The sequence below is a fragment of the Helobdella robusta genome, assembly GCF_000326865.2.
Source record: "Helobdella robusta unplaced genomic scaffold HELROscaffold_61, whole genome shotgun sequence".
Classification (NCBI taxonomy): Eukaryota; Metazoa; Annelida; class Clitellata; order Rhynchobdellida; family Glossiphoniidae; genus Helobdella; species Helobdella robusta.
This window is the reverse complement of record NW_008705338.1, coordinates 80,516-94,475: the sequence shown is the minus strand read 5'-3', so window position 1 is coordinate 94,475 and position 13,960 is coordinate 80,516. Positions and strand designations below refer to the sequence as shown.

General features: G+C 36.7%; 2 protein-coding genes across 2 annotated transcripts; both read right to left on the bottom strand.

Moving 5' to 3' along the window:
* Positions 1 to 2,190: 2,190 nt before the first annotated feature.
* Positions 2,191 to 4,646, bottom strand: HELRODRAFT_180324 (hypothetical protein; the record flags this gene model as incomplete). The annotated part of the gene is made up of 3 exons (XM_009029645.1): positions 2,191 to 2,385; positions 3,697 to 3,943; positions 4,237 to 4,646. The coding sequence occupies 3 exons, from the start codon at positions 4,644 to 4,646 to the stop codon at positions 2,191 to 2,193; spliced, it is 852 nt and encodes a 283-aa protein (XP_009027893.1).
* Positions 4,647 to 13,122: 8,476 nt separating this feature from the next.
* On the bottom strand, positions 13,123 to 13,695 carry HELRODRAFT_87846 (hypothetical protein; the record flags this gene model as incomplete). Its single annotated transcript, XM_009029630.1, has 1 exon — positions 13,123 to 13,695. The coding sequence occupies one exon, from the start codon at positions 13,693 to 13,695 to the stop codon at positions 13,123 to 13,125; it is 573 nt and encodes a 190-aa protein (XP_009027878.1).
* Between the last annotated feature and the right edge of the window lie 265 nt (positions 13,696 to 13,960).

Here is a 13,960-nt window from a genome sequence, read left to right as displayed (position 1 = left end):
CCAACAACATCATCAACATCAACAATAACAACAACAACAGTGCCAACACTGTAGATACCAATGCTACAACCCACAGTGCAAATATCAGTTGCAATTGGAACATCATCAATAGTGACAACCCTAACAACAACATCAACAACACCAACAACAACAACATCAACAACAACAACAACAACAGTGCCAACACTGTAGATACCAACGCCACAACCCACAGCGCAAATATCACTTGCAAATGGAACATCATCACAAGAAGCAAGAAGAACCACAGCGATGATAATAATAATAATAACCTTAACAATAATAATAATAATAATGTTTTTAATTATTGTAAAAATAATATTAATAATATGTAGTTATTTAAATAAATTAATTTGCGCTTCTCGGCTGAGCGTTGATATTTACCTTAACAGCCATAATATAAACAATCTTGCCGTTAAAATTTTAAAAATCGCGTTTTATATTATTTATAGTTATTAAATTTATTTTATTGGTTTTCTGTTTTAATTAAATAATTTATATAAATTAATAATTACTTGTTCCTTCTTATCAAATATCTTACATACCTTATATATAATGCACTGAAGATGAGTTATCTATAACTCGAAATAGCTATTTGCAAATTTATTTAATAAAAATTTTTAAAAAACAATAAAATGTCTAATTTCTCTGAAATTAATAAATTAAATAAAAATATAAAAAAGTTGAACAATGTTGAAGGTAGTGTTGAATTTTTGAAATATATATATATATATATATATATATATATATATATTTAGGAACGAGATTTTCATTAATACATATTTTGTTAAATTTATTTGCCCATTTTGCATTTATCAACTTTTTTATTATGAACTCAACACAGCGTAGTTTTTGACATTCATATTTATTGTGAAATTGTGACATATTAGAAGCTGACAACGTTGTTTCGGCTAAATAGCCATCATCATTGTATACAATCATCTAACACTACCACAGCTAGATTTTCCTCCTAACTTACTCATCGAATTACTTAAGTCGTGTACCGTTGAAAGCTCTTTTCTTGCTCCGGATGGTTTGTTGTATCAGCAGATAGATGGTGTCGCAATGGGCTCTCCGTTAGGCCCTTTGTTTGCTAAATTCTATATGGCTGAACTCGAGGCCAAAATATTCGCTGATTCAACTAATAAACCACTAATATATGCTCGATACGTGGACGACATCTTCATCATTTCCTCAACCGTTACTGATATATATAATCTACAAAACATTTTACAAAATAATTCGCACCTGAAATTCACAATAGAGTTTAGCATTGAAAAAAGACTTTCCTTCCTCGACTGTTTGATAGAACAAAAGGACGAGCAACTAACTACTATGGTATATGTTAAACCTTCCAATTCTGGCCAAGTTTTTAACTATAAATCTGATTGTCCAGACCGATATAAAAATAACGTAGTTTACAATTTCATCCACCGTGCATACAAAATTTCATCAGATAATAATATATTCCATACAGAATTACTTCGCATCAAACAATTCCTTATTAACAACAACTACTCCAATAAAATAGTCGACGATACAATCAAGAAATAGTTACATAAAATCAATAATATAACCAATACAACTCTTCCAACAATAGCAACTAAAACAAAGATTCCGTTATATTACATGAACCAGATGCACGACAACTACAAAGTGGATGAGACCCAACTTAAACGAATCGTTAAATCCAACATCTCCGTCTGCGACAATAACAATCAATTAAAACTCATCATATATTACAATACTAGTCGTACATCAAACCTCGTTATAAGGAATAGTCACAATCAACCAACACCTACGCTAGAGAGGACAAATGTTGTGTACCGGTTTATGTGCCCTATGCCACACAGTGTTGTGGAGAGTTATATCGGTCACACACGTACTACTCTCTCTCGTAGACTTACAATGCATATACAGGATGGTGCAATAAAGAACCATATGGTTTTTTTTTTTTAATCCAAATTTTATTTGACAGAAAAAATAAGTCAGGAGATCAAAAAAGTAACAAACTACTTGTGCAGACCATCTTAACTAATTAAAGTTCGTGTGCAATGTACAAAACACAAAGTAGACAAGTCGTTAAATAGAATTAAACATAATAAAAATATACATATACATACACACACATACACACACACACACACACACATACATATATATAATAACATCTTAAACACCGACGGACATGGACATAACTTCGCTCTTAGCATAATGCTTAAAGTGTTCAATTGTAAGTTGCAATTGGTTATGCATAGCTAAAACGTTCCAAAGTCTAACTCCCTTAGCAACCCAACTTCTATCGTAAGTAGAAGTTCTAACTTTTTTTGACATCAACATACCATGTTGTCTGGTGGCCGATGTGATCTTACAAAAAACATTTAGGTGCTTATAATCGTTATAAGAAAGAATTTTATAAAGAAAAATCAGAAGAATGTAATTGTGTAATTGATCAAACCTAAGAATTTTATGACTTCGGAACAAATGATTGGTGTGATCACGATAACTTAAGGAGAAACACAGGCGTATAAAACTCTTTTGCAGCACAATGATCTTATTGATTAGATATTTACTTGCGGATCCCCAGAAAACATTCCCATACAGCAGATAGGGATATAGAAAAGAATAATATAGCATCATCATTGTTTCAGTATCCAATCTGTTTCTCGCTTTAAATAATATTCCAATAACTTGATACAATTTATTGACTATTTTGTTAACGTGATTGGTCCATTTTAAATCACTTTGAAGTATAACCCCCAAAAATTTTATCGATTGCACTCTTGGGAGCACAGTGCCCTGAATGAACAATTTATTTTTTTCTAGAATTTTGTTATTAGTACTTATTTTAGGGCCAAATATAATATAACATGATTTACTTAAGTTCAATGCCAATTTATTTTTCAAAAACCAATCACAGAATTTTTGGAGCTGACGATTCATTTCTAGGAACAATTCATTTGGGTCTTTTCCCGACAAAAAAATATTGGTGTCGTCGGCGAACAGGATTGTAGTACATTTATCTGATATTGAAAAAATATCATTTACAAAAATTATAAATAATAGGGGGCCGAGTATCGAACCTTGGGGCACCCCTGTTTGAATTTTAAAAGGAGGAGACACTACATTATCAACTGAAACAAACTGACTCCGATCAGATAAATACGACCTGAACCAGTCAAACACAACTCCACTTAAACCGTACATCGACAACTTTTGTAGCAAAATTTCGTGATCAATTACATCAAAAGCCTTTTTTAGGTCAATGAAAACACCCAGGCTAAATTTTTTCTTATCGAAACCCTCCAAGAGAGACAAATGCAACTCGGCAATGGCCTTCTCAGTTGAAGATTTTGGGACAAAACCATACTGATGTCTATTGATCACACTATGCTCAATCAGATAATCCCACATGCGATTGAACATTAGCTTTTCAAAAATCTTGGAAAAAACCGGCAGTATTGAGATTGGACGGTAATTTTCAAAAAGAGTCGGGTCACCACCTTTAAAAACCGGTATTACTTTAGCCATTTTTAAATCATCAGGGAATTTGCCCATTTTAATAGAATCGTTAAATAGTTTTGAGATTTGACTAGCAACATGAAAAACAGTATGTTTGAGGATCTTAGTAGAAAGAAAATCACAATCAAAACTATTTTTCAAATTCAAATTGCCAACGACCGAGACAATCTCATCCGGAGTTGTGTCTCGTGGAATAAATATTGGGTTATTAGAAACCACATATGGACCGACATTTGAAATCAACTGACCATCGCCTAAAATTTTATTGATATTTTTACCTATCTCAACAAAAAATTTATTCAACCCTGTAACGGTGCTCAATTTAGCAGTTTCACTGGCATCATTTGAGAACAATTTATTGCATGATTTTTTTGACCCCAAAATTTCATTAATTATCCTCCATCTGTGTTTTGTTCCAGGTTGATTTTTTAATTTATTTTCAAAATATTTTTTTCCGTGAATCTTTTGACATTTATAAATTTATTTTTAACCTTATTATATGCATTTTTATTTGCAGGGGATGGATTGTGTAGATGCCTTTTGTAAAGAACATTTTTATACAAGGAAAGATTATAAAGATCGATATTCATCCATGGCCTTCGGAAGCGATTTTTTTTATTCACCAATGGCAAAGCTAGATTGATGCAGTTTAAATAAGTCTTTAGGAATTTCTTAAAATTTGATTCAAAATCGGACCCGTAATCAGACATGTTCCACTGGATATTCTGTAATAAACAATTTGCTTTTTTTAGGTTCTCAGAATTAATCAAACGGGTTTTAATGTAAGGGTTTTTTCCACCGACAGCCTTAGCATTCAATGGTATGCAAAGAAAAATAGGTAAATGGTCAGAAACATCGCTGTATAGAATTCCTTTAGGGCAGCCGCCGATGCCATAATTAGTAAAAACATTATCGATCGTTGACGAATGGCTTGATGTTATTCTAGTCGGTTGGTTGATAATTGGATGCAAATTAAATTGAGCCATAAGATTTAAAAACGATAATGACGCCTGGTTTTTTACAGCCAAATCAATGTTAAAATCCCCAAGTATAAAAACATCACTACTGACATCGTCTTTTAAAAGTTCATATAAAAATTCCTGCATTTTAGATAAGAAATTATCCAATTTATAATTTGGTGGCCTATAAATACAAATGATTATATTTTTTTTATTGTCAGAGGCAAATTTAATTCCGACCCATTCAAACAGGTCGGAACTGAGAGAAAAATTACAATTTAAATTTTCGTACGCTAAGTTTTTATCAATTAAAAAACCAGTACCCCCACCCCTTTTACCCACCCTATTTTTTGCAACTAGACTATGGCATGGAAAATACGATAGTATAGGGCCATAGTTAGTGTCATCATTTAGCCATGTTTCACTTAAAGCAACAATTTGAGGGATATTAACATATAATTGAAAACCATTAATCAACAGTGCCAAATCATCAGCATGCGCAGTCAAACTTCTGACATTTATATGCAGTAAAAATAAATTAGAGTTATTGTTAGCTGAAACATTTAAAAAATCGATAAGTTCACAGAAAACAAAATAATGACTAATGTTATTTGGCATATAGTATTCACAATTTACAATAGCATCCACATCATCAAAATTGTTCAACACACATGATCCATCAACATCCAAAACAATTGGCATAGTTCATCCTCATCTGCATCATCCATATCAACGACATCAGAAGCAACACAAACATCATAAGACAGCGCATCACACCAATTCATCGCTCTACCACTATCAGGATTCATATTCATTTCTTGACCATCGGTAATTTCATGATCTTCCATCTTCCTGGAGGACCCCTCACCCTGAACAAAAAATCACCACTTGCTGCCTCTTGTTTTCTAGCCTCGTCCACCAAACTCTTTAGTTCAATTCTTTGATCTTTGGTTAGGTCATGGCTGAGGCTAATATTACCAAATTCATTGTTTAACAGTTTTAGTCTCGAGAGATTGCTCATTATAAGGGCTTTAATTTTTATGTTGTCCATTTTAATCAGCAATGGCCTATTTGAGTTTTCCTTTTTCTTCCCCAATCTTAATATTTTAATGACATCCTTGTCATTTACAGCATCATCTGTCAAATGCTTAAATATTTGAATGATGCGCTTTTTGTCATCACCATGTTCTGACAGTCGGAACAACATAATATTTCTTTCTTTCTCTTTAGCCTCAGATGCCTCGACCAGTGTCTTCTGCACATTTTTGAACTCAACGCTGACTGCTTCCTTCGTCTCGATCATCTCCTTTTTTAACGCTTGGAAACAGTCGTTTATCACCTCATCATTTAACTTCACAACATTTGTAGTCACAACATCTTTTAGAGTATCTGCATAAGATTTTTTAAGATTTTCCTGCAGCACCACAATCCTGTCATCAATACTTTCGTTATCATCTCTGCTGTCAAGTTTGTTTTGAACAATCTTTACCTGATTACTGAGTGAGACGTTGCTTTCTTGCAACTTTCTTATCTCCTCTGTCAACTCACTTAGTTGTTTATTCGATCTAAACATGTCAATATGTTCAAGGCAGTTTTTACATATCCAGACGAAATTAACAGCCTGCAGGAGTTCTTTTGTTGTTGGTTCAGTTACTCCACTACATTTCCAATGCATAGTCACTGAACTACATAATTTACATTGTAACGAATCCTTTAAAGTCGCATTTCCATTGCAACTCTGACATTTATTTCTGCCTGCCATCAATTAAAACAACTCAAAACGTAAACACTGGACATGCAAATTTAAACTGCACTTATGTTCGACTTTAACGTTAGTATCAGTCTACAATCAGAACAAATTTCACAACTCTTAGGAGTGTATGTACAGAACTATAAACAGCGAATTGTTGGCATTTTCCAAAAAATTCACTTAGGTACTTGAAATAAAAGAAAAAAACAGACAACTAAATAACGTTTTAATTATTTGACCACAATACTTTTAAAAAAAATAAAAACACGCGCTTTCAACAACAAAACAACGATACTAGTGAACACCATATGCCTCTCACCAGGACCATTTTGGATTCGAATACTACGATACTTGACACTGAAATGCATCCTGGTCGACTTAAAATCCGTGAAGCCCTGTATATCAACAAACATAAACCCACTTTAAACAAGCAATCAAGCAGTTTCGACCACATCCTACAACTATTTTCTCAATACCGGGATCAGGCTCTACTGTGTAACGTTGTACGTGAGCAACCGTACTTGCCTCTATCACCAAGATATGAATATCATTAGCAGGCAGACAGCTTTCTACCGGTCAATACACAATTTATAAGTGTACGTCGGAAATCTACTACACTTACACCTTTAACTACTCTATTACAGTCTTAATTCAATTCCCATTACATAATTCATAGTACATTTATCGTATTTCATTTTATTTACTAACTTATTTATTTTAGTTAATTTTATTCCTACATACATTTTATAACCACATAATCTTAGTTATGCATTTAATTTGTGTAGAATATACTTAGCGTTCCATAATATTTCTATACTAGTGATTACACCACATTCATCACACACGTATTGTTTATTTCCTATTCCAACTTTCCAGTTTTATTTTCATTTATTTTACCTTTTATTAATTAGTAACTTTTATTTAATTTCATGTTTTAGTATTAAATTTATCTTTTAGGTTACATCCTTTGCAAGGTACCATTTTAACTTCACTTTCAATTCCAATTTTATTTTTAATATCTTATCTATCATGTCCGCTAAGTAATTTACATAATTCGTTTAATTCTCATTTATTTTAATTAAATTTCTTATATTTCATTGGTTTTAGGCTCTGATGATGGCTACTTAGCCGAAACAACGTTGTCAGCTTCTAATATGTCACAATTTCACAATAAATATGAATGTCAAAAACTACGCTGTGTTGAGTCCATAATAAAAAAGTTGATAAATGCAAAATGGGCAAATAAATTTAACAATATATATATATATATATATATATATATATAAGAAGGTGCCATCAGCCTCACGCCGCACGTATGCGTTCACGAATACGTGCGGCGTATATATATATATATATATATATATATATATATATATATATATATATATATATAAGAAGGTGCCATCAGCCGCACGTATGCGTTCACGAACAGCGGCATCAGCTGTTCCAGTACAATCTTTCAGTACAATCCAGCATATCTCCCAAATGCTGAAATGAAGTAACTGTTTTGAACCCGGTAATCGTTTCATTATATGGGCTCCGTTGTCGCAGGTTGATGCAGGCGGGGCATACTTAATCAGTCACTTTCCTCAGTGAGCCGGTAATTCTCGAGCATCGTCTGTGACACTACTGACATTGCAGGCATTTGTCTTTAAATTGTTCAGACAGCACAATAAAATCATTTGTAAACCGGGCATTCACACACTCTTCCGATATTGAAAATCGCGACGCTGAATTAAAAAGAGTCACTAACCTGCTTGTAAACAATGGATATAAGACTTACTCTATTGAAAAGATTGTTAAAGGCAAATTACTACACAGCAATAACCTACCTAGTACCAACAATCAAGATAACGACATCATTTTGTATTACAGAAATCACATGTCAACTGCATACAAGGTAGATGAAGCTATTCTTAAACATATCATCAATAAAAATGTCACACCAACCAACCCAAATAGTAAAGTTAAACTCCGAATTTATTACAACAATAAAATGACCTAGAGATAACTCTGAGTTAAAGCGTATTCACGTAATATAATGTTATAATATTCGCTGTCGTAACCGATTTACGATGCGACGGGTTCAAATCTTCGATTGAATAAAATACTCCAAAACAGTTATTATTTATTAAACTTTATTTACAGAAGAAATCAACTAATCGTTTATTTCTAGCAAATTCAAATTAACGCAACAATTAACTTTTAAATTGTTCAAAATCTATCGCTATGACAACGTCAACAAACAAATCAAATATCGCTTTAAATAATTCACCGAATCGCTATTCACAAAATCACGAATTTCACTAATCGCTAATCTTCTTGCGACGTGCGCTTATATACTCTTCGCAAGCGTCGTTTCTAGATTCTTCTAGATGGTCCGATTCTAGCATACTCTAGAATGCTCCAGTCACTAGAACATTCTAGAATACGCTAGAATCTAGTGCGTTCGGTAGCACGGTTATAACATTACCCCTTCTTAGTTCTGTTCGTCCCGAACAGCTTTCGTTCCGGTGTCCGCATGGTACGGGGCTAGTCTATCCAAATGAACGATCTTCATTCTTGCTCTCGGCTTCCGATATTCCTGAATACGGTAGACGACGTCATTCAAGCGGGTGATGACTTGATAAGGTCCTTCCCACCCTCGCTGGAGCTTTGGAGAACGTCCTTTCTTTCGCTGTGGGTTGTACAGCCAAACTAACTCGTCGACAGCAAAACCGCCACTGCTTCCTTTCAAGTCTGGTTTTGGCCGCCTCCGTGTTTTTCATAATTTTAAGGCGTACGTAACGGTGGATATGGTTTAATCGCTGTCGAAGATTATTCACGTATTCTGTTAATGGTTGGTGTGGTTCAGGTGGTACGCCATATTTCACATCAGCTGGAGTTTTTAAGGGCGTCCCAAACAGAACTTTTGATGGCGTTTCTCCAGTAGTTGTGTAGATAGCACTCCAGTATGCCATAAGAAACAATGGTATATGACGATCCCAATCCCGTTCATTTTCGTCGACTACTTTAGCCAGATGTTCAATCAGGGTTTGGTTGAATCGTTCCACCATACCGTCAGACTGTGGGTGAAGAGGTGTCGTTCGAGTTTTGTTTATACCCAGCAGCTTGCACATTTCGACCTTGATCTGAGTGGAGTTCCAATGGGACACCATATCGACTAATCCAATTGAGTACAATTTCCTCAGCGACGGTACATGCTTCCTGGTTGGGTATTGGAAACACCTCAGGCCATTTGCTAAAATAGTCCGCTACAACCAGAATGTAACGGTTTCCATAATCTGATACCGAAAGGGTCTAGCAATATCTATAGCAATCCGTTCAAAGGGGACACCAACATTGTAGATTTGCATTGCTCCTTTTAGCCTTCTTTTGGGTCCTTTGACTGAAGCGCATGTGTTACATTTTCGACACCAGCTCTCTACACCTTCTCTAACGTGAAGCCAGTAGAATCCTTCTCGTATTTTGTCAAGGGTCTTGTTCACTCCTAAATGTCCCCCAGAAGGGCCGCCATGCATTTCATCAAGGATTTCGGTCGTTCTACTTCTTGGTATTACAACTTGCATGCGGTGTTTTGATCCATCAGCTGATTCCCATTTTCGTTTCAGCAAATCCCCTTCCAAATACAATGAGTCCCACTGAGCCCAATAACCCTTTAACACGGCACTATATTCTGAGATGCTTTGCCAGTCCGGTCGCTTGCTCTCCTTCTTCCATTTGATCAGATGTTGTAGGTCCTCATCCGCAAACTGTGCATCAGCAAGATCCGTCGGTGTCCAACCGTCATCCGCTGATATTGTTGTTGCTCTTATGTCTTCCGATTGTATCTTCTCCTCGTGACGACAGCAATATTTGCATCCTGGTAAACATGATCGACGGGAGAGAGCAATCAGCACTACTATGAGTTGTTCCTTTGCGGTGCACGATCTCGAAGTCGTACATTTGTAAACGTTCCAACCATCGGGCCATCTGTCCTTCAAGATCCTTGAAGTTGAGGAGCCATCTTAACGCTGCATGATCAGTTCGGAGAAGAAATTTCTGTCCATAAAGGTACTTGTGGAAGTGTTTTGTTGCATTGACTATTGCTAGTAACTCCTTCCTGGTCACACAATAGTTTCGTTCGGGCTTTGTGAATCCTCTGCTATAATACGCTAGCACCTTTTCTTCTCCGTCTATATGCTGTGACAAAACGGCTCCGATTCCGTTGTTACTTGCATCAGTATCTAACACAAACGTCTTGCCACGAACTGGATATGCTAGCAAAGGAGCATCACATAGTTCAACTTTTAACTTTTCAAATGCTGAGTCGCATAGGGTATTCCAGTTGAAAACTCGGTCCTTCTCGGTAAGTTGGTGGAGAAGTCTGGCAACTTTTGCAAAATCCTTTACAAAACGTCGATAGTACGTTGCCAATCCCAGAAAACTGCGCAATTCATTTTTATCCTTTGGAGTTGGCCAGTCTTTCACAATTTCTATCTTGCTGGGATCGGTTCGAACTCCATCTGAAGATACCACATGTCCCAAATAGTTAACTTCTTTAGAAAATAACCTGCACTTTTTAACGTTCAGCTTTAAATTTGCCACCCGATGTCTTGTGAAGATCTCCCGTAAGTTTTCGACGTGTTGATCAAATGTTCTTCCTAGAACAATTATGTCGTCTAAATAGACAAGACATGTTTTCCAGTTAAGACCTTGCAATACACATTCCATCAGTCGCTCGAATGTAGCTGGAGCATTGCACAATCCAAATGGCATGACGGTGAATTGCCACAACCCCGATCCAATAGAAAACGCTGTCTTTTCGCGATCGTTCTTGTCGATTTCTACTTGCCAGTATCCGCTTTTCAAATCAAGCGTAGAGAACCAACTTGAGCCAGATAGGGTGTCCATGATGTCATCAATCCTCGGTAACGGATAGCTGTCCTTTTTAGTCACATCATTTAACTTCCTATAATCAACGCAAAAACGGGTAGTGCCGTCCTTCTTCTTTACCAAAACAACTGGCGAAATCCAGGGACTTGATGACGGTTCGATGACGCCTTGATTCTGCATTGTCGTTATCATTTCGTTTACTTCTGTTTGTTTTGCTAGAGGAAGACGTCGTGGTACTTGTCAGATTGGTTTCGAATCCTGAGTATCAATTCGGTGAGTTACCAGAGCTGTTTTACCTTGGTCATTGTCACCGGTTGAAAACACGTCTGCAAACTCAGCAATCAACGCCTCGGCTTTTAGACGGTCTTCTTGATACAAATTGAGTTCATCCAGTAGATTTTTGGTAAGTTCTTTGAGTCTACCTTTGTCAGTTGGTAGAACCTTTTCATGTTGCTCCATATCTAATGATTTCACCAAATTTATTGATTGGCAATTACCTATTTCCTCGCCTTTTTTAATTTTAATAGCGTGTTTAGCGGTATTCATTATTCTGACAGGAATAAGACCATTTTTGTTCGCTTCTAAAACACATTTTCCAATGACCGCGTTCTGTACATTTGTCGTTGAGGTTGGCTCCATCAAATAGAACTGGTGGCCCCCAGGATCGCAATTCAACTTGCCCCATACGATGTTTTCAGATGATTGAGGTAGTTCTATGTCACAATCGACTGTCACTCGAATGCATTTTTTGTCGCTATCCCCCATTATCACTTTTCTATTTCTCCATCTAAGAATGCGTTTTTCTAAGTCAATTTTGAACCCATATTTTGTCAGAAAGTCGACACCTATTATGCATTCGTCGATGATATCCGCGAGTAAGAATGAACCTTCGAATAACAAGTCGCCTAGCTGAACAGTACGGAGAATCTTTCCATAGACTGGTATTGTTCCTCCGGTAGCTGTTCGAAAGATTTATTTGTTAGAAGTCTCTTTCTTCAGATTGGGTACCAAATCAGATCTTAAAATCGATTTTGTTGCTCCGGTGTCGACTGTAATTACGCATTCTCGTTGATCAACTTTTCCGTTCAGCCATAGGTCATAACCTCTGCCCCACAAAGATACGGGATCATCTTCTCTTCTTTTGCGCCATCTTGTCGCGCAATTTCGGCAGTAGTTATCTTTTAGGCGGTGTTTACAATTACGACGTAGATGGCCTTTTTCACCACAAATCCAGCATTGGGGTACACCATGCTGTTGGGGTTCGCGTTTCACAACCACCTTCTGGCAAGAGCATTCTTCATGTACTTGGCGTAGATGTACGTCACTTTTTGATGCTTGCTTTGCCGATTCAAAAGTGAGACTGTGCGCAACGGCATCCTTGAGTTTTCGTTTATCTGACAAGAGAAGGGATTGCTTGAGTTCCGAATCACGAAGGGCTTTGATAAACGTATCCAGGGCAGTTTCGTCTCTATGCTCGGGGTCTGATGTCGGATACGACAGCAATGTCAACCGTTCGATATCTTGTGCCAGCTGCTGAATGGATTCGCCAGATCGTTGCGTTCTGTTTCTAAGTTGAGACCGATAAATCTGCTTCATGTGTTCTTCACCATAACGTAAATCCAACGCGCTAACCAGAACTTCATAGTTGAAGTGGTTCTCCGCCGGAATTGTCTGAAGAACCTCTGCTGCTGAACCTCGCAGGGCCAGTATCAGTGCTGTTGCTCGTTCTTTTCCGTTCCAACAGTTACTAGTTGCCGCTGCTTCGAACTGGGTTTTATAAACGTTCCAGGACATCTCTCCGTCAAATGCTGGTACCTTCAAAGTTCTTCCGGATGCGTGATCTAACGACATCGTTTTTGGATTTTTTTTTGGATTGCACCAATTCTCGCTTCAATTTGTCTATCTTGTGATCTACCTCAACGGTCTGACGATCAAGTTTCTGTTCGATCATTTCTATTCTTGTTGACTGTTCTTCAATCTGTTCTGCCACTTCCAATTTTACGTGTTTAGCTGGTCCTTGATTTGTTTTAACTCCTCTGTATTTTGTTCGGACTGTTCCTTGATCTGTTGTTTTAACTCTTCTGTCTGTCGTTTGGACTGTCGTTCGGACTGTTCTTTGATCTGTTTTAACTTCTTTGTCTGTCGTTCGGACTGTCGTTCGGACTGTTCTTTGATCTGTTTTAACTCCTCTGTCCGTCGTTCGGACTGTTGTTCGGACTGTTCTTTGATCTGTTTTAAATCCTCTGTCTGTCGTTCGGACTGTTCCTTGATCTGTTTTAACTCTTCTGTCTGTCGCTCGGACTGTCGTTCGGACTGTTCTTTGATCTGTTTCATTTCAGTTGACATACTAAGCAGAAGTTCCATCATTTTAGCGGTTGTAAACGTGCCTGTGCTAATTTCATTGTCTTCGTCAGCACCATCAAACTTGAATTCGTCTGGGTTCTTACCTTCGTCAATGAGAGCTTCTCTCAGACGTGCTGCTAGTACTTCTTTGTTGCCACTTGTGACAAGGCTTCGTTTCTGTAGTTCTTCTCGTAGCTGAATTACGTTCAAACCACACAGTTTTGACATCGTGTTCTTTTTCTATGAGTAGTAATTTGCTGGTCGAAGATCCCACTTCTGACACCAATGTTATAATATTCGCTGTCGTAACCGATTTACGACGCGACGGGTTCAAATCTTCGGTTGAATAAAATACTCCAAAACAGTTATTAGTTATTAAACTTTATTTACAGAAGAAATCAACTAATCGTTTGTTTCTAGCAAATTCAAATTAACGCAACAATTAACTTTTAAATTGTTCAAAATCTATCGCTATGACAACGTCAACAAACAA